General features: G+C 43.0%; 1 protein-coding gene across 1 annotated transcript in view; it reads left to right on the forward strand.

The window, feature by feature from the left end:
* The window catches only part of SIN3A (SIN3 transcription regulator family member A), a 59,523-nt gene that overhangs the window by 33,993 nt on the left and 5,621 nt on the right, over window positions 1-19,909 (forward strand). The window contains 11 exon segments of the mRNA XM_030576752.1: window positions 1,591-1,630; window positions 1,633-1,708; window positions 5,412-5,622; window positions 7,312-7,428; window positions 8,757-8,995; window positions 11,919-12,102; window positions 12,663-13,236; window positions 14,968-15,137; window positions 17,457-17,630; window positions 18,894-18,986; window positions 19,383-19,477. Of these exon segments, the coding sequence (XP_030432612.1) occupies window positions 1,591-1,630; window positions 1,633-1,708; window positions 5,412-5,622; window positions 7,312-7,428; window positions 8,757-8,995; window positions 11,919-12,102; window positions 12,663-13,236; window positions 14,968-15,137; window positions 17,457-17,630; window positions 18,894-18,986; window positions 19,383-19,477 (1,973 nt within the window).

Below are 19,909 nucleotides of genomic sequence, written 5' to 3' on the forward strand. Positions count from 1 at the left end.
CAGTGTGAGTATACACAGCGAAGTTTGGTGGTGTCTCCAGAATGACACTTCTGTCATCTTTTAACTACGTGTGCCATCAGCTGGTCTTTACATCTGATATATATTAATTTTTAAAAATCTGTGCATGTCCCTGCCCCTAAAGTCCATCTCTGGCTCTTCAGCTGTCTTTGATCCACAGCTTTATCCTCTCTGGGAAGGTAGAGTTAGCAGCAGAGCATAATTGTTGAGGGTTGTTGCTACTAACTCTCATGGAAGACAAAAATCTGCAAGAAAAGGCTTTTTTGTTCATGGTTCACATTTATCTCCTGTCACTCCAGGCCCCCTATGCTACTGGTGACATGACTGGCCTACCTTGTGTTGATACTGCCACTCTTTCCATTCCCTTCCCCTGTCCAACTGCATGAAATGTGGGAACTTTGCTTAAATGAGTCAGTTGCATTGTAAGCTACATTTTCCTGAGTGGTAACATACCATGTTGTGGAGTTGTTACCTATTTCTTGCCACATCTCCTGCCACACGGACTAGACTGAGGCAGGTAGGCAGTATGGGATGTCTCCAAGTAGCCCCTTGTCCTCTTCCCTGATGTGTCCGCAATTTTCCCTCTCCTCCATTGCATGGAGCAGAGCATGTAACCCCAGGTAAATGATCATTTTAACTTTATATCCATGTGCTAGTGACACCATCCTGGCTCCTGGGACACGGCCCAGTTTTCAGGCCAGGTAATGATAACCAAAAGCCTACATGTTGCTTGGAAAATACTGAGGTGTTAACCTGAGTAAATGTAGAAATCCTTGCAATACAGTCTGAATCACAACGATGAATAACCTGATGATGCTGCTGCTCTATTTGATGTGTAGATGCAAATCGTTCTTATGTGAGAAGGTAATAGTGTTCTAAAGAATCTGATTCAGCTGTGTCTGACTGAGAAGAGGAGGGTTACAAACACCACTTTGTGGTGATAATGCAAGCTGAAAAGTCAGTTGTGACTATTGTAGCATGGATTACTGTTTGTTAGTCTACAGTGAATTGTTCTGTTGCCTGGACTTGCCGTTTGCCCTAGTGGGTAGAGGATTACCTGTGTCACATCTGGTTCTAGAAGCAGAACAGCAGACAGCTTGTTGTAGTCCCTGCTTGCAGTGTTCTATGACCCAGTTTTGACTGAGACTCTTCTCAGTGGTCCGATATTTTACTCTTCTCCTTATGGGTGGACACAAACATCTTGATTGCTTACCTCTTTTGGGTGTAGGAGGGTGTCCACTAGGAGAATGGCATCCTTGGATCAGTCGTCATTCTTGCCTCATGGTCTGTGCAAGTGAGAACCAGAGACCCAGTTTAACTTTTATGTTCTGTTCTGTTCTATAGAGGTTCTTATACCTTACCTGTTCACAGTAGTAGTGCATGGGCAGGGGAAATGTATTTAAATGCAATTGCATAAAACTCCCAAGTCTAAAAGAAAGTGTCTGTCTGATTTCTGGCTGTGTGAGTAACCTCATCTGTTCAGGATAACACTTGAGAGCACACTATTGAGTTTAGGTTGCACTCATTCTTAACTCTGTATTGACTGTTTTCTTCCTCCCATATATATGGAAGGTCCGCAAGGCTCTACGTAGCACGGAGGCATATGAAAATTTCTTCGCTGCCTGGTTATTTTTAATCAGGAGGTGATCTCCCGGGCTGAGCTTGTGCAGCTGGTTTCTCCGTTCTTGGGGTAAGTGGAGGATGGGCAAATCCATTTCTGTATGTGGTCAGTGCTTGGAGGTGGGTGATGTTAGGGGATCTAGTCTGTTTTGTTCAGGTTCTGGAAGGAAATGCTGACTTGCCATGGCTATTTAAAAGAAAAGAACATTCAATTGGTTCTGTTGCCCAGCACTCCAAAGCTTCAATAGTTTGACTGGACATCTGATTTCCTGAGCTACCTACAGCACAAAGGGTGTGTGCACCAGAGATGGAACGTTAGTGTGACTAGTTTATCTGTGTGCCCTGCTGCTTGCTTAATTCTTTTCAAAAAATAACTGGTAGGGAGTTGCCCTTACAGCAGTGAACTAATACCAGTTCACCTCTGAGATCCAAATGTGTCACCTCTGAGGTTCCTGTCTTCTCCAGCCCTGCCTGAACACTTTGTATTATGAATGTAGGTTGCAAGGTGCCACATGCTATTAGCAGGCCTATAGATAAAAGGAACACTAATTGTACTTCAAGATCCTTATAAGTATTTTATAAATTCAAAGTGCATTAGATTTTAGATTCTTCTCCTTGGCTGTCCTTCATTGAAGCAAAAGAACAGTCATTCTTATTCTGTTTTTTTCTTGCACATTGTCACGTGATTTGATGACTGCCATTTTTCCCTTTCTGGTGAAAATTCCTGGTAGAGGCAGCTTTGTGGCTTCCTAGAGACTCAAAGAATGAAATGACAGCTGAGAGGAGTGCAGAATTGGGGCTGTTATTACTTGCCCTTTTGCTCTTCTTCAGAAGATCAAACAATGGTGTCCTAGCAGCCTCTTGCTTTGCGATTTGTGAAATATTTCCCCCAGTAAATATAGTAATTTTGTCCAAACTTTATGATACAGAGCATACCCATCTAGTTCAGTCCCCAGTCTTGTTACAATGGTTCACAATCAAGCTGCAAGAGATATGAGAGGGGTCCCAAAGATATCAGTCCTGGGTCCGGTTCTATTCAGTATCTTCATAAATGATTTTGAAAATGGCAGTGTGTGTGCACTTATAAAGTTTGTGGAAGATACCAACTGGGAGGGGTTGCGAGCTTTTTTGAGGACAGGATTAGACTTCAAAATGATCTTGACAAACTGAAGAAGTGGTTAGAAATAAACAGGATGAAATTTAATAAAGACAAATGCAAAGTACTACACTTTGGAAGAAATAATCAATTGCACAAATATAAAATGGGAAAGGACTGCTGAGGAAGGAGTACTCTCTGAGTATACTTTTCCAACCAGTTGCGCACCCACCTTTTACTAGGTTCGTCTAAGCGTGTGTTCCCTAGTGTGTTTATGAGAAGGTCATGTGTGACGTATCAAAAGCTTTATTAAAGTCAAGATGCATCACATCTACTGCTTCCCCCCCCTTCCACAAGGCTTGTTGCCCTGTCAAAGAAGGATATTAAGTATGTTTGACATGATTTGTTCTTGACATATCCCATGTTGACTGTACTATTACCTTCTTTTCTTCTAGGTACTTACAAATTGATTGTTTGATTTGCTCCATTATCTTTCTGGGGACAGACGTTAAGATGACTGGTCTGTAATTCCTTGGATTGTCCTTATTCCACTTTTTACAGATAGTTATGATATTTGCCCTTTTTGAGCCCTCTGGAATCTCACCTGTCCTCCATGAGTTCTCAAAGATAATCACTAATGGCTCAGAGATCTCTTCAGCCAGTTTCTTAAGTATTCTAGGATGTATTTCATCAGGCCCTGGTCACTTGAAGACCTCTAACTTGTTTAAGTAATTCTAAACTTTTCTTTTCCTATTTTAGCCTCAGATCCTAGACCATTTATACTGACATTCATTGTGTTAGTTGTCCAAGCACTGCCAACTTTTTTGGTGATAACTAAAATGAAAAAGGCATTTAACACTTCGGCCATTGCTGTGTTTTCTGTTAGTGTATTTCCCTCCTCATTAATGGGCCTGTCCTTGGTCTTCCTCTTGCTTCTAATGCATTTTGTAAAATGTTTTCTTGTTACTCTTCATGCCTCTAGTTAGTTAATCTTGTTTTGTGCCTCGGCCTTTCTAATTTTGTCCCTATGTGCTTGTGTTGTGGTGTGACTTAGTTTTCACTTTCTGCGTGCTTTGTTCTGAGTTTCAGTATGTTGAAGATCTCCTGGTTAAGCCAGGGTGGTCTCTTACCATCCATCCATCCTTTTCCTATGCATTAGTATGGTTTGCTCTTGTACCCTTATAAGGTCTCTTTAAAAAAACTGTCAGTTCTCTTGAACTCCCTGAGACTTGTTTCCGACAGAATCTACCTACTAATTCTGTGAGTTTTCTAAAGTCTGCCTACTTGAAGTCTATTGTCATAAACTCTTGTTTCATTATCATTTTGCACCCAAGCTGCATTCCACCTTCAAATTCTCAATCAGTTCCTCTCTTAGACTCAAATCTAGACTAGCCTGTCCTTTTAGTCACTTTCTTCACCATCTATAATAAAAAAGGTGTTTCCTGTGCATTCCAAGAACTCGCTGGATAATCTGTGCCCTGCTTCATTATTTTCTCAACAGGTGGTTGGGTAGTTGAAGTCCCCCATCACTACCAAGCCTTGTGTTTTGGATAATTTTATTAATTGTTTAAAAAAAAAAAAAAAAGGCTTATCCACCTATTCTTCCTGGTTTGATGGTCTATAGTGGACACCTACCATGACATCACCCTTGTTTTTCTTACCCTTTTTTATCTTACCCAGAGGCTTTGAACAAGTTTGCCTCTCACTTCTATCTCATCCTCAGTGCAAGTGCATACAGCTTTAATATACAAGGCAAGCCTTTCTCTGTGTTTTTCCCCTGCGTGTCCTTTCCAAACAAGCTTATCTTTCTGTACCAATGGTCCAGTTATGTGAATTATCCCACCAAGTTTCTGTGATGCCAGTTATGTCATAACTGTGATTATTCACTAGTATTCTAGTTCTTCCTGTATTGGTTTTAGATTCTAATAAAGTCTTCAGAGAGTAAGATTATTTTCACAAGCAGAATCCTTTTCAGTTACCAACATCTATCTGCTTGCATGTCAGCTTGTATTTCTAAATCTTCCACCTAATCATGCAACACCCAACTGAAGCTTTGGTGGTGTGAGGCTCACTCTTCAAAGGTGGAATTTTTTCTTCAGTGGAGTCTGAGAATCCATGTTCAACTTCTTTACCCCTTTCCAATCAGGAAAGTAATGATCTGTTTTAAGGCTGAGTGCCCAAGTGGGTGAGAAACCAGCCAGCTGGCTTTCATATCTAACCTAAATGGTCAGAGATTTCAGTTTGAAAATGTTGTCAGAGTGCTCCTGGCAAGTCTTGCCTGCTCTGGGAGAAACTGCCGACCCCAGTTCCTCATATGAACAAAGCCTTTGAGATGAGTGAGGATGAGGCAGAAGAAAAGGGTTGATCTCAGACATCATGGCAACAGGCTCCCAGGTGGGAAGGCATTTGCCATCAAAAAATTAGCCTTCAAGATGAATAGAGGCAGGAGCGATCCAAAGAAAAGCAGACTGACTTTCTGCACTGGCATCCACTTACCAGGCCACCTCAAACTGGAATTGAGTGCCAAGAGTCTTCTATCTCCAGATGTGACTTCCAAGGGCCGTCTGTGGACTGTCTCTCTCAAGTGGCAGCTCTGACCCCAATACGTTAGAGACTGGTATTTGATTTCTAAGTGCTACAGTTTTCAGGGCTTTCTTGTATGTTTCTTTTCCCGTAGGAAATTCCCAGAACTGTTCACTTGGTTTAAAAACTTTCTGGGTTACAAAGAGTCTGTCCACATGGAGACCTTTCCAAAAGAACGGGCTACAGAGGGGATTGCCATGGAGATAGACTATGCTTCTTGTAAGAGACTGGGCTCCAGCTACCGAGCCTTGCCCAAGAGTTACCAGCAGCCCAAATGCACCGGGCGGACTCCGCTATGTAAAGAGGTAAGGCACTCTAGCCAGAGGAATTGCATGCTGGAGGAAGCCCCTCTCCAGTCTGCTAGGACTGAGTGGTAGGTGGTAGAAAGGAGCAATAAGGGGAGTTGACTGCATAACTCTGGTATGCTGAAGAGTTGTAAAGTCATGCACTCAGAAGTTAGGAAATGCTAAAGCTTGCCAGTGTAACCTTAAATTTGCCCCCGTGTGCATATGCATTATGATACAGTCTTTAATTTCGTCATCACATACTATTTTTTCTGCAGAACCCCTCCTCATTTAGTAGTAGTGCCGCTACCAGCTGTGTGTGTGTGAGAACAGATTCCTCATAAATTGAGAATTCCATAATGTTTTCCTTAGTTTCAGTTGTGGTGTGTATGTACATCAGAAAAACTTTATGGGAGTTTCAGAATACATAAAAGAATCTCTTTATTTTATAGAGACTTCACAGATCAACAAGCAAAGTTTCATTTTCTGGTCTCCTGGCAGGAGGTGCTTCAGAGTCAGGGAGTGTGCCCAGTCCTTGCTGTGCTCTATAGTGACATTTTTTTAGATCAGTGCAGAAGTGGTGCTGACTACTACTGTGTACCTATCAGCTGAGGAAAGCTAGTGGTTCTGATATGGGTGGGACAGAGACTTTTACAGGAGGTCAGCTAAGTTCCCAGTGGTTTATAAGAGGAATTAAGAGGATTCGCTGAAGAAGAGGGAAGCCCCAGAGCACAGCTAAATGTCTTGCCTAGATGGCTGTGGAAGTCTTTGCCACCATAAACGTTGCCACAAGATTCCATTTGAGGGATAGGCAGGGCTTTTCTTATGATGCCATGGAGTTAAAAAAGGCAGGATGTAGCTGACCAGTGACCTGCAAATGGAAGTGCTGTTTTTGTTGTAGGTGATAAGCATTTAGTTGGACTAATGGTAGGCTAGCTTAAAATAACATGGTGAAAACCAATTGAATCATTTGAAATCTTACTGTAACAAGTCTCTAAAGGATGCCTTATGTGGTACCATAACAAACCCTGCCTTGCAGGTGTTCAGTGATTCAGCCTCTCACGCTTCAGGGTCTGTGAAAACGGGCCAAAGTTTTCAAACTTGCTTAGCTGAAATTGGTCTCCCAATCTGTATTTTGGCACCTTGGCCTTCTTTTTTCAGAGGTTCTGAGAAACCCCAGTTCCCGCTGAAGTCGGTTGAAGTTCAGTTGCTCAGGACCTTTGAGAATGAGGCCAAGGTGCCAACGAATGGATTTAAGCACCTGACTAGGCTTATATCTATATTTCAATATAAAGTCCCTACAAAAAGCCATAGGCACTTTATGCTTACAGTAACCCAGTGAGACCACCCAGCATCATTAAACAATCATGTTCACAGAACAGATTTAACTCAGCCAGCCAATAAATCCAAAGCAGCAGAAAAACTGCTTTCACTCTTCCCTTAGACTTTCCTAGGAGAAAAACCTCTAGCTTTCCCCCAGACAATGTCAAATCAGTGGCTTTTGCAGCATGCCCAGAAGGTCGAGTTTTGGCTATAAGGTGTCCTGTGGTACGTACAGGAGAGAATGTTCACCAAGGAAAAGAGACAATGGATGAAGGGAATCTGAGATTCCTTGTCAGAGGAACACGTGATAATATAATTTGAGTGTCTGCTTCTCTGATGGCTCAGAGAAAAGATCCATCAGTCTTCTGCTTTTCTCCTTCACCTAAGGTTTTGAATGATACTTGGGTCTCCTTCCCTTCCTGGTCTGAGGATTCTACCTTTGTTAGCTCCAAGAAGACACAATACGAAGAACACATCTACAGATGTGAGGATGAGCGTTTTGAGGTAGAATACTTCCAATATCATTTCTTAGAAAGCCTGGGATTCTATGAACTGATTACCTACATGGTATACTACTGCTTAAATACTGATGCCCAGAATCGTTTTTTTCTGGGTGACCCATGTCTCACATGGTTATAGGATCATAGTAATAAAAATGTAGGGCTGGAAATGACCTCAAGAAGTCATCAAGTCTAGCCCCCTGCACCGAGTGGACCAAGTAAACCTAGACCATCCCTGACAGAAGTTTGTCCAACCTGTTCTTAAAAACCTCCAATGATGGGGAGTTCAGTCTTCCTTGGAAGCCTATTCCAGTGCTTAACTACCCTTATAATTAGAAAGTCTTCCTAATATCTAACCTAAATCTCCCTTGCTGCAGATTAAGTCCATTACTAGTTGTCCTGCCTTTGTTGGACATGGTTATGCTTCTAACTAGGGACTGTTCAGCCTTGATGAATACAAGAAGCAAAATCCAAGTAACTGCTTCTGATCACCAGCTCCTTCCCCTCCATCCCACTGACTTTTATTGTGGTCGATAGCTTTGGCACAGCTTTCTTTCTCTTATGTTTAGGTTATTCCAAATGAACTGTTCAATGGCAGGTGCATAAGTGATGCTTCCTTTTATTAGCCAAGTGGTACATAGAGGGTGAAATATATTTCTGTGTTAAAAGTCTGAAAAATGACATTCACAGAGTGTTAAATGATTGACATTCCAAATGGAAGTCAGCACAGCAATTATTTGACTATGCTAAGATTTATCACTTCCTTTTATAGTAATGCTGTCAATTGTGTACTGCCCACCCATGGAAAATCTTCTTATTTCCTGAAGGAAGCATTTTGGTAGCCTGTAACTTCTTGTGGAAAAATGCAATAGTGTATAGGAAGCAGATGAAATATAGGTAGATTAGAAGAACCAAATGTAGAAATATTAAACCATTTCTCAAGTGCCTCCTGTTTTACATGTAGAGCATTACAGAAGTGTTAAGTTCTTGTGTTGGTTCACTTAAACATTAGGGGAAGTCTACACTTAAAACACTGCAGCTGTGCTGATGCAGTGCTTAAGTGAAGAAACTCCTATACCAACGGGAGAGCTTCTCCCATCAGCTTAGTTAATCCGCCTCCCCAAGACATGATAGCTGTGTCAATGGGAGAAGCTCTCCTGTTGACATGACACTGTCTACACAGGGGATTAGGTCAATGTAACTGCATTGCTCAGTGTGGATTTTTCACACCCCTGAGCAACATAATTACACCAATATAGGTCTGTAGTGTAGACTCAACCTTTATTTCCAGAAAGTAATATTGTACCATGGCTAATGCATCTTCCCTTTCAGCTGGATGTGGTCTTGGAGACTAACCTGGCAACAATCAGAGTCTTAGAGGCAATCCAAAAGAAACTCTCCCGTTTGTCTGCTGAGGAGCAAGCCAAATTCCGGCTGGACAACACTCTGGGTGGCACGTCGGAGGTGATCCACCGCAAGGCGCTGCAGAGGATATATGCTGACAAAGCGGCTGACATCATAGACGGTTTGAGGAAAAACCCATCTGTTGCCGTTCCTATTGTGCTGAAAAGGTACTTTCCAGGTTTCAGCATTATTGTGTTTGGGTAAAACTCATTGTATGCTAGGCACTATCCAAACGTATAATACACGTAAAGGCTTCAGTTCAGGAAAGCATACAGTCTGAGAAATGCAGATGCTCTTTATGTTATAATAAGTTGTTGCGTTTCATAGTACCCAGCTACTAGTGTACCCCACATATAAAATGTCAACCTCTGGGGAAGGTGAGGAGGAGGAGTTTTTCAGTATTTTAAATGATTGCTTCTTGTAAGAGCTAGTCTGTAGCTACACAAGAGGAGAGGTTATTGACTTAGCCCTGAATAACACTCAGATACTGAATCAAGAAATAACTATGGTCAAACCATTGAGTGGTAGCGATCACAATATATAACCGTCCAGCATCCTTGGTGGAAGGGATTATACCAGAAATTAGCACTGTGCGATGAGACTTAGGAAAGTGGAAGCTATGTGAAAAGTTGGACAGTTTTACAATCTTTAAAGCATAGGTTCCTGATCTATAGACTACAGGTCGTCAGTGTGGTCTTGAATAGAAAGAGAGGTGGTTGACAGAATCTTCTTCTACATCCTCAGTCTCTCCTATGAACTGAAGCAAATACTGTATATTGAAAAAACTAACAAATCCCCCACCTAGCTGGAGTTCTGTGTTGTGGTCACCCTATCCCAAGAAGGATGTCTTGGTAATAAAGGGCTCAGAAATGAGCATGGTGGGGGGAGATGAGGCATGGAAAGATTGTGAGAAGTGATTGCTGGTAATGAGATTATTCCGGTTTGAGAGATGATGGTATCAGAGGCGTTTTTGCAGAGGCGTACAAAATCTGCTTGCTGCTGCTATTTACCTTTTCATATACAGACAAGGGGATGTGGAAATGTGAAAATGAAAGGCAGGAAATGTGAAATGGATGAAAGGAAGAGCTCTTCTCTAGTACAATCTGTGTAGGGCTTTTTCTCTTGTGCCTTAGACCCTTAGCACAAGGCTTTCACAACTTCCCTAGCTCTTCCTTTTTTTTACCCCTTGAGGGCAGCGATGGTAGAGCGGAGTAAGAGCCAAGCCCCCTAGTGGTCACCACGTGTTACTCCTGAGTTTAAGTGCTGTCTTCCACCCAGTTCCTTGTTGAGCATGGCCAGTGAGATGGAGAGATGAGTTGTAAAGAGAAGGTGGAAATTGAACTGTTCAAAGAATGTGCGGAATGTGCCCCTACTAAACTGGCTGAAGGGAACAGTCCATAAGTGAATGGAAACTAACCTTTGTGGTGTTTATAGTTTCTCTGTCCTCCTGGCTGGTTCTGGATTTATACAGCAAGAGGCTACAACAGTGTTTTGATGGAACCATGTCATCGTACATTTCCACTTTCCAGATACATCTCTAACAACGTAGACCAAAGGATAATTAGAAATAAAAGTAATTCCCTTTAGCATTGTAGTTGTGGATTGTCAGATCTTTGTTATGGTGGCTCCCTAATGTCCCTGGCAGAATTGGGGCCCTGTTATACAAATGCCGAAAGAGAATTCCTGTCTGGAAGGGCTTGCTTTTATGTTGCATCACGCTGAGGACCTCTGCAGTCTCCAGCAGGTTCTTTACTGAGGCAGGACATAATGTGAGAACTAGATGTAAAGAAACGAGAGATGAAAGGAGAGGGGTAAGACTGTGAGGATGTGGTCTTAGACACCAAGGTATGGACATGGTATAAAAACTAGATTAGAGGAGGGATATGGTTTTGAGAAGGGACTGCCAAGTAAGAGCTACTTCTGGGATCTGTGTGCTTCTAGACTCCTGGAATGTTCAGCAATTTTATCTCTGCAAAGTTCCCATGTCTCATCAAAAGTACTAGGTTGCCTAGATGTAAATTGTGATTCCTTAATCCTCAGTGAAGAGAGAGCTGGCTTTTCCATTATGTCAAGATGTGAGAGGTGGAGGGATGATCAAGTTGGTTACAGTGCACTCTTTGTGAAGTGACGGAATCAACTTCTTTCTTCTCGGCCAGGTATAAGCTGTCTGAGAGGTTCAGAGTTTTGTGTATGCCTGTGTTGCATGGGGTGAAAAGAATATCTAGTTACAGGATCTTAACAAGTATCAGAAGTTTTGAGAGATCTGAAATGTCTGGCAAGTGGTTAAACCCATGTATTAAATAAATTATGGGATGTCACAAGTACCAGGGACTCTTTGGGTCAACTGGTTACAACAGCTAAGATTTCTGTTATTTGTATCTCCTCACAAAGCAGAATTCTGGGATATTGACAGTGAACCCAGACCCAGTCCTGGGATTCTGTAAAGAGGTATACAGGGGGGGAAAAAATAAATTTGGCTTATGTTCTGTTGAATGCCCTCATCACCCTGGTTAGTGGGGTATAGCCATGCATTTGTGGCCTATTTAACCTTCTGTAAAATAACATCGCCTCAAACCCAATCTAAAGATTCATGGCCATTTCTGGAGAATTTTGCTATGCACGTTGTACCTCATTTGAACTCCTCCTGAAACTTTCTGCTGTTTCAGTGGGCGATGGGCACTGCCTCCAGCTTGTCTTGTCTAGGTCAGGGGTAGGCAACCTATGGCACGCATGCTGAATGCGGCACGCCAGCTTATTTTCAGTAGCACTCACAGTGCCCAGGTCCTAGCTACCGGTCCAGGGGGCTCTGCATTTTAATTTTAAATTAAGCTTCGTAAACATTTAAAAAACCTTATTTATTTTACATACGAGAATAGTTTAGTTATATATTATAGACTTACAGAAAGAGACCTTCTAAAAACGTTAAAATGTATTACTGGCACGCAAAACCTTAAATCAGAATGAAAAATGAAGACTCGGCACGCCACTTCTGAACGGTTGCCGACCCGTGGTCTAGGTTTTTATCCTACACCCATCAATGTGGTATCTTAGCATCTCTTAGTGCCTCTTCTGTTTTTTGTTGCTGATAAGATTAAAAATGAAAGAGGAAGAGTGGCGAGAAGCCCAGAGAGGATTCAACAAAGTCTGGAGGGAGCAGAATGAGAAATATTACCTGAAATCCCTGGATCACCAGGGCATCAACTTCAAACAGAATGACACCAAGGTCCTGAGGTCAAAGAGCCTCCTCAATGAAATTGAGAGCATCTATGATGAGGTAAGGTGGTCACTGATAATGTCATTTTATCAGCTGTCTGGCTCTGAGCATGTGCTGTCACCTCCTCTCCACCGCCACCCCTCCTTGTTTGCCGGGCTTTATATTAATGATATAGCATTTGTATCCCTCTAGGCCATTCATGGTCACCAGTTTCAGGGGGAAGGAGAGAATGCAGGCTTCTTGCCTAGTCATGGTAGGTAGTGGTGGCTGCTGCTGCAGAGTGACTGAGTTAGCACTTGAGGGAACTGATAACTTACCTTTTGGCAAAAGAGAACCTGCTGTGGTAAGAGCCACAGGTTTGGGAAGGGAGGAGATATGACAGAAGGAGATGTGGAGTGTGTGCGTGCACGTATGTAATATATGTAGGCCCTTGACATCAGAACTTGGGCTGTTGTGATGGATAATGTGAACTGTGGTCCTTCCCCCATAGGGCTTGGGATTGTAATGAGAGAGGAAATCCAGTTCACTGCCAGTGCTTTGTACAAGAGGGTCTTAAAGATGTGGTAAGCTGCATATGTGAGACTCACCCATGCTCTGTGTATTTGTTCTTCCTCCCTCAGAGGCAAGAGCAGGCATCAGAAGATAATGCTGGAGTTCCCATAGGCCCACACCTGTCACTAGCCTATGAGGACAAGCAAATCCTGGAGGATGCTGCTTCTCTTATCATTCACCACGTGAAACGGCAGACAGGAATTCAGAAAGAGGACAAGTACAAAATCAAGCAGATCATGTACCATTTCATTCCGGACCTGCTGTTTGCTCAGCGGGGCGAGCTCTCGGATGTAGAGGAGGAAGAAGAGGAGGAAATGGATGTGGATGAAGCCACTGGGGCTGCGAAAAAGCACAATGGAGTTGGAGGCAGCCCCCCTAAAGCCAAGCTGCTGTTCAGCAACACAGCGGCCCAGAAGCTACGGGGGGTGGATGAAGTGTATAACCTCTTCTGTGTCAACAACAATTGGTACATCTTCATGCGGCTTCACCAGATCCTATGCTTGCGGCTGCTGAGGATTTGCACCCAGGCCGAGCGGCAAATCGAAGAGGAGAACCGGGAAAGGGAGTGGGAGCGGGAAGTGCTAGGCATAAAACGAGACAAGAGTGACAGCCCAGCAATTCAGCTGCGACTGAAAGAGCCCAGTGAGTGTTCTCTTACATTGGTCTGAGTAGGGAAGGGCAATTGTGACAGGTGCTTAAATTTGCAGTGTGTGGATCTGGTACTTGATCTGTTTCCTGGTGTCTTGAGGAATCTGTGTTCCTCCCCCTCACCTGCCTTTAGGTCTTGTCTCTGTAAAATCTGGTACCTGCATTTTGGTAGTTTCCAAAAGGTGAAACGTAAGACTACTGGTGGGCACTGAATGTAGCCCAGAATGTTATCCAGGAGGAGATCTCTAGACCTGAACCTGGGACTTGGAGCATCCTACTTCTTGGGGCTGTGGGGGAGAGGCATGGTATTTTGTCTTGCTTTACCACTCCTTGCCAGCTGAATTTCTTAATTTTGGATTGTGCTCTTTTTCTACCTCAGGAATTTACAAGTTGGATAAAAATCTTCTCTGGCCTCAAGCTTGTTATAAAATGTCTCAGTGGAGGAGTCAGCCCCTGGCAATTGACAGTCAGTCAGTTTTGGCTCTGGTATTAAAAAGTGTGGGTCCTTTTAAAATGGTGTTCAAATGATTTACTGACTAAAGAAAGCAGGGCAGGGCAAACCCAAGTCTAGGCAGTCATATGTAGACCAGTAAAGAGCCTCCTTGATCTTCCATTTTCTGTTACAATGTTAGTGTGATCTGAGTGGTCTCAGGAAATGTATGTATTTAGAATTCTCCAAGGGATGGTTTCCTCAGTGGTGATAATGCTACAATACTAAACTGCCTATGCCTACCTGTTTCCTGCCAGCTAAAACTGGAGTAAAGTAGCTAATTTGGATTAAAGCGAAGGACGACGTGTGGACAGTGTCTGTTGGCCTTGAGGGATGTAGAGGTGTTTGAACCTGTAACAATTAAAAAACAAAACAAAAAACAGAAAACACACAGAACTTCTCAAATTCCCTTTAAAATGGCATTGTACCTTAACCAGTATTTTCAAAAACTTTATTTTCATCTTCCATTGATGCCTGTGCCACAGCGATGATTGTTAGTTGAAAACTGGGTGTACCCTGAATGGCTTTTTTCATTTTCCTTCCCATTTTGCTGTGTTTCTGCTGCAGCCCACAAAACCTTTTAGAAGCTACATTGGCACATTCAGCTTGGAAAGGCGGTAACTGCCCATGTAGCTTGCTGGATAAGATGCAGGAGAAACAGGAGACCTGGGTTCTAGTCCGAGCTCCGCTACTTAGTTACTATGTGACCTTGGGCAAGTTGCTTCCCCCAACCCCGTTGGTCTCTGTTCTACATTCTTCAAGATGGAGACTCATTGGTTATGTGTCTGAATGGTGCCAAGCACAGAGGGGTCCCAAATATAGTTTGGGACCTCTGGGTGCTACTGAAATACAAGTTAAGAATAATGTGCAATGGGTATATTTCTAAGAGCCTTATGACATATCTGCTTTCATATCTTTTTGGTGAGGTCTCTGCTGTAATGGTGTGCATAATGGTGTTTTGGTAGTAAGAACCTCTTTAGTTCTGAGAATTTTATCACCTCTGCCCTCCTCCGTGAGGTCTCTGACAGGTTACAGACCTGGTATTAATTTGAAAAGCTCTTACTCAAAGTCTTACAACGTTGTCTCTCATTTTATAGACCATTCTGATAATTCATCAGTTTACCTGAGACCTTCAGCATGTGGCCCTTTTGCTCCCAGAACTCATAGTGGGCCTGTAGGAACTGCCTTTGAGGGGTGTTACAATGTAGTTCATGTTGCACCTTCTCTTCCTCTAGTGGATATTGAGGTGGAGGATTACTACCCAGCTTTCCTGGATATGGTGCGGAACCTGCTAGATGGCAACATGGATTCATCCCAGTATGAGGACTCTCTGCGTGAGATGTTCACCATTCATGCCTACATTGCCTTTACCATGGACAAGCTGATCCAGAGCATTGTTAGACAGGTAACTTGCAGCATACTGCCAGGGGAAGGGAAGGGTGGTGTCCAGGTGATAAAAAGGAAGTAGCTGGAGCTCTCCCCAGGGTTTAAAGGAAGCTTGGGAATATTGAATGTACTTGCGTGATGTATTTCAGAGTGGAGGAGAGAACAGCAGGGGTTTCCTCCTGTGTCTCTAACATATTTCTGGAGATGGGGGAGGATAAGTGTTAGTGTATTTAAGTGATGAGGCTCAACAAGGAGTGTACAGATATTTAGGTTACCCAGCTACCTGTGGTGCTTTGTCTTCCCTCTTCAGCTTCTTCAAAGGTACATGTATCTGGCATAACAACACTTCCCCAAGTAATGTTGCTTTAACAAAGAAATTACTACATTAAGTGTGCTTAACACTATTTAAAATGCCCGTTTTTGAAGATTTGTAAACCTATAAAAAGCAAAAAGATGGAATATTCAGAGAGAGAGAAAATTTTGTTTAAAATACATGTCTGTCTTGAGGGCAGGAATAACATGAGCCCAAAGGATTTTTTTCAGACTGTAGCATGTGACTGAAATCATAAGAACATAAGAATGGCCATACTGGGTCAGACCAAAGGTCCATCTATCCCATTATCCTGTCTTCCGACAGTGGCCAATGCCAGGTGCTTCAGAGGGAATGAACAGAACCAGGTCCTCATCAAGTGATCCAATAATCAGGGGGATTATAGTAAAGCTCCTCATTCAGAAACATAGTGCCGCTCGCACTGTGTTGTAATAAGTGGTCCACCTAGAGTGTGACTGTAATACATTCCTCAGGTATGTTCAAGCGTCATTCTTAAGGCAGGTTTCAGAGGAGTAGCAGCATTAGTCTGTATCAGTAAAGTCCTTGGAGTCCTTGTGGCATCTTAGAGACAAACCAATTTATTTGGGCATAAGCTTTCGTGGGCTATAACCCATTTCATCAGATGCATGGAGTGGAAAATACAGTAAGCAGGTGTAAATATACAGCACATTAAAAGATGGGAGTTGCCTGACCAAGTGCAGACTGACCTCAGTTATCCAAGAGGTGCCTAGTATCAGATGGGCCCACATTTGAAGTGTTCTCTTGCTCTTAGAAAACCTGAAGCATCTGTAAACACAAGAACCCAAACTGTCAGAACTCCTGGAAAAGGTTCTGTATTTCTTTTGAATAACTTCCTTCAGGATTTCTCACACGCTGGCTGGCTCTTAAAGCTGATATATTGGGTGATTTCAGCTGCTAGTTGTCACTTGAACTCTGTAAGCCCAAGTGTCAACTCTCATATGCTGGCTACCTTGATGATCCCATTTCTATGGAGAATTATTAAGCACAAATTAGAGTCTGAAGACAGGGCTAAAATCAAGTTCTTAGTTTCAGTTTTGACAGGAAATTGGCAGTCAACTGGCTCGTTATTTAAATTTGGGAATATAATTAATAATTAGAATTGGATTTAATTATTTTTCATTTCCCCTCCACCAACAACCAACTAATCAACCTTTGGATTTGGTGTAGTGATTTCATGGCAAGAGAACTGCCTAACAAGCCCTTCCCACGTACTTCAATGGTCTGAATCTTTGCCAGCTGTCAGGCGTTTCCTTCATAATGCTCACGTAACGGTTATTAATCCGTAGTTACTTTGTATGTGTAACTGTACTTTGCCAACATCGTTATTTATTTAAAGGACACGATGTTTGCAATGGGTGTAGTAGTAATTCACAGTAGAAGAGGCTACTATGTTCGTAACCTAAATAATTGGGTTTTTTAGTTTTAATACTTAGATGGCTAGAATTTTATTTATTTATTTATTTATTTATTTTATTTATTGCTGTGGTTTGACCAGACAGAGGTTTGAAGCAGAAATTTTTAAGGGTATGGTCATTTCTAATCTGCATTGATGGACATATTCTTTAGCTGGTTCCGAGATTTGCATGATGCAGAGTGGAGAAGAACTGGAAATCTGACCAATTCTGCAGGGGAGTTAAAATAGTTTGCCTCTCATCAGTTATAGCTTTTGACATAAGTGTTTGCACGCAAACATGCAATTCTAGAAGTGCAGGCAAATGATGTAGGCTCAGCCTTGCTTATTTTGATCAATGTCAAACTCTGCTTGATGCCATATGGAGAAGTTTATTTTGGAGATTTTCTTAGTGTTCTGTTTTGTCTACGGCCTGACTGCAGAAGGCAGGTTGTCCATACTGCACATTAGTGCAAAGCCCTCTGACTGACTTGAGTTGGGGAAAGGGGCCTACTGCAGTATACAGTACGCTGAGTCCAGAGGCATTTAAAACCCTCTTCCCTAAGTCCTCTCCTCCATGTCCTTCCTGCTCCCAGCTTCAGCACATAGTGAGTGATGAGATCTGCGTGCAGGTGACCGACCTTTACCTGTCGGAGAATAGCAACGGAGCTACCGGAGGTTTGTTGTCCTCACAGTCATCTCGGGCCCTTGGGGAGGCCGCGTACCAGCGCAAAGCCGAGCAGCTCATGTCAGACGAGAACTGTTTCAAGGTAAGAACCATATCTGCTTGCACAGATGCTTGGAGGAGGACTTGTGGAGGAGCTTGCAGAGTGAGGAGGGGGAAGTACGAAGGCTCGCAGAGAAAGAATGGGCTCAGCTTTTCATTTTATGTAACTATCCAAATATGTCAAGGACCTCTGGACACCTGTGCACTCTGCAGCTGTCCTAGAGCTTGACAGGACGACTTGATTGTCCCTTCTAGCCTGGCGGAGCTGCTGAGGACCTGCTGTGTGACTGTCGGTCTTAATAGAGCCCTTGGCGGGGCTGACATAAATCCAGACAGGAACTGTAGAACGAACAGAAAAAAACAGATAAATATTTCTAAAAAGAGCTCCTCGGAAATGGGACGTTTGCAAGGAAAATGGAAAAATACGTATCCTGAAGTAAAGCTGAAATTTCTCCCTGTGTTTCTCAGTGTCCCAAAGCCAGAGTAATACTGGATTGATTGATTGCTGTCATTAGGCTTTTAATCTCTCTCCCTCCCTCCCTTCTCTGGGGTGGGTCACGAGCTTTCCACCTTTTTTCTCCATCTCATCCATTGTAGACTGTAACGGTCTCTTACTAATATTTGTCACCTATGCATTAAATAAACCTGACTCTCAGTTCAAATCAAATTCATACTTCTCTTCACTGTGAAATCAGAAGCGGCCAGGCCCATCTTTAACTAGTGAAATTCATTGATAATGGCTTTGATATTTATAGGGTATCTCTATTTTCCCATTGAGAGTCTCAAAATAAGCAGGAAAGCAAATAATTGAAACTGTACAAATTGATCAGAAAACAGCCTGCTGCTAAAAGATGTCCAGCTCCTTGCTTTGCCTTTATAAATATCCCAATTTCGAGCAAACTTTGTGGGTAACAGAGAGATTTTGTCTGATCGTTAATAAAATTCCAGTTGTTCACTGCAGCAGTTCATGCTTTTCTCTTCCACCTCTCTTTAAGTATGTCATGGTTCTCTATCCAGGAATTCTCTTCTGCCCATATAAGTAGAATAATTTCTTTATCCTTTTACCCTCTGTTAGATTAGCTTCTTAGTGATCTAGAACTTTCCACTCATTGTCAAAACTCCTTCTGTGTTCACATTGTATAACTGGGGCTAGTATCCCCCCGTTGTTCCCAGCAAAGTGGAAGGCACAGGATTATGCTGGATAGTTGCATGAAGTTCATTGGATTCTCCCCTTTTCCCTGGTAGAAAGGGATTTATTTTTCTGAATAATTTGTTACTAAGTCCCCTTCCGCATTCTGCTTTGTAGCTGATGTTCATTCAGAGCAGAGGCCAGGTCCAATTAACCATCGAGCTGCTGGACACTGAAGAGGAGAACTCGGATGACCCTGTAGAGGCAGAGGTAAGAGCCGATTGTCCTCGGAGTTCAGCTGCAGCTATTAAGCATGTAAAGTTTAAACGGGGGTATAACTGGATGAAGATGGCAGAGCTGTCAGTGTTACAGATGCTATAGTTTATGAGCTGCTTCCAGTCCTACAGGGCACATTCATTAAGTGACACAGTGCACTCAATGAATTGGGTTGAACAAGCCTTGTTGGCATCTCTTATTAACAATTTCAAAAAACAGACAGTACAGGTGCATGTCCGTCCATGGGGGGAGAGTGAGTGGGACCTGTGTGAAATATATGGAGTCTCAAAAGATTGCTTTTCCTTCATCCACTTCCAACCAAACCCCTTCAGAGTTGGTTTTGATTTGGCAGATGTCGGTTAACCCCTTGTGTTTTGTGCCCAATTTCAGCGTTGGTCAGACTATGTAGAGCGGTACGTCAACTCTGATTCTACCTCTCCCGAACTTCGGGAACACCTGGCTCAGAAGCCGGTTTTCCTGCCAAGGTGAGTGAACAAGCTGTGGCTGTGAATAGTGACACACAGGCCAGAAGTACCCATGTCAGCAGAGGGAGAAAGATCTTACTCCATCACAGTGTTGGCTGTTGCAGTCTCTTGTTTGTTTTTAGTACTCTGCCACTTTAGAAGACTTTAACCTGGGAGTAGCACATAGAGACACAGTGCTGCTGTTTATTCCAAGAGCCCACCCTGGGCTCCTGCTCTCCAATGACTGAGAGAGGGCATAGGCCACAGGCAGCAGGGAGATCAGAGGTTTGGGGAGTCACCAGCCCCCGTTTTTGGCAGTTCTGCCTTTGCTTAAAGAAGCCCACTAGCTGCGTGCGGAAGGTGCTGAGTCTAGTGCTTTTCACTAGCAGGGAGTTGGTTGCAAAATAGCAGCCACTCTCTGTAAACAGCTGAGGTCAGTGAAGTTGGCTTATG

This window comes from Gopherus evgoodei, chromosome 10 (assembly GCF_007399415.2).
Source record: "Gopherus evgoodei ecotype Sinaloan lineage chromosome 10, rGopEvg1_v1.p, whole genome shotgun sequence".
In the NCBI taxonomy this organism is placed as follows: domain Eukaryota; kingdom Metazoa; phylum Chordata; order Testudines; family Testudinidae; genus Gopherus; species Gopherus evgoodei.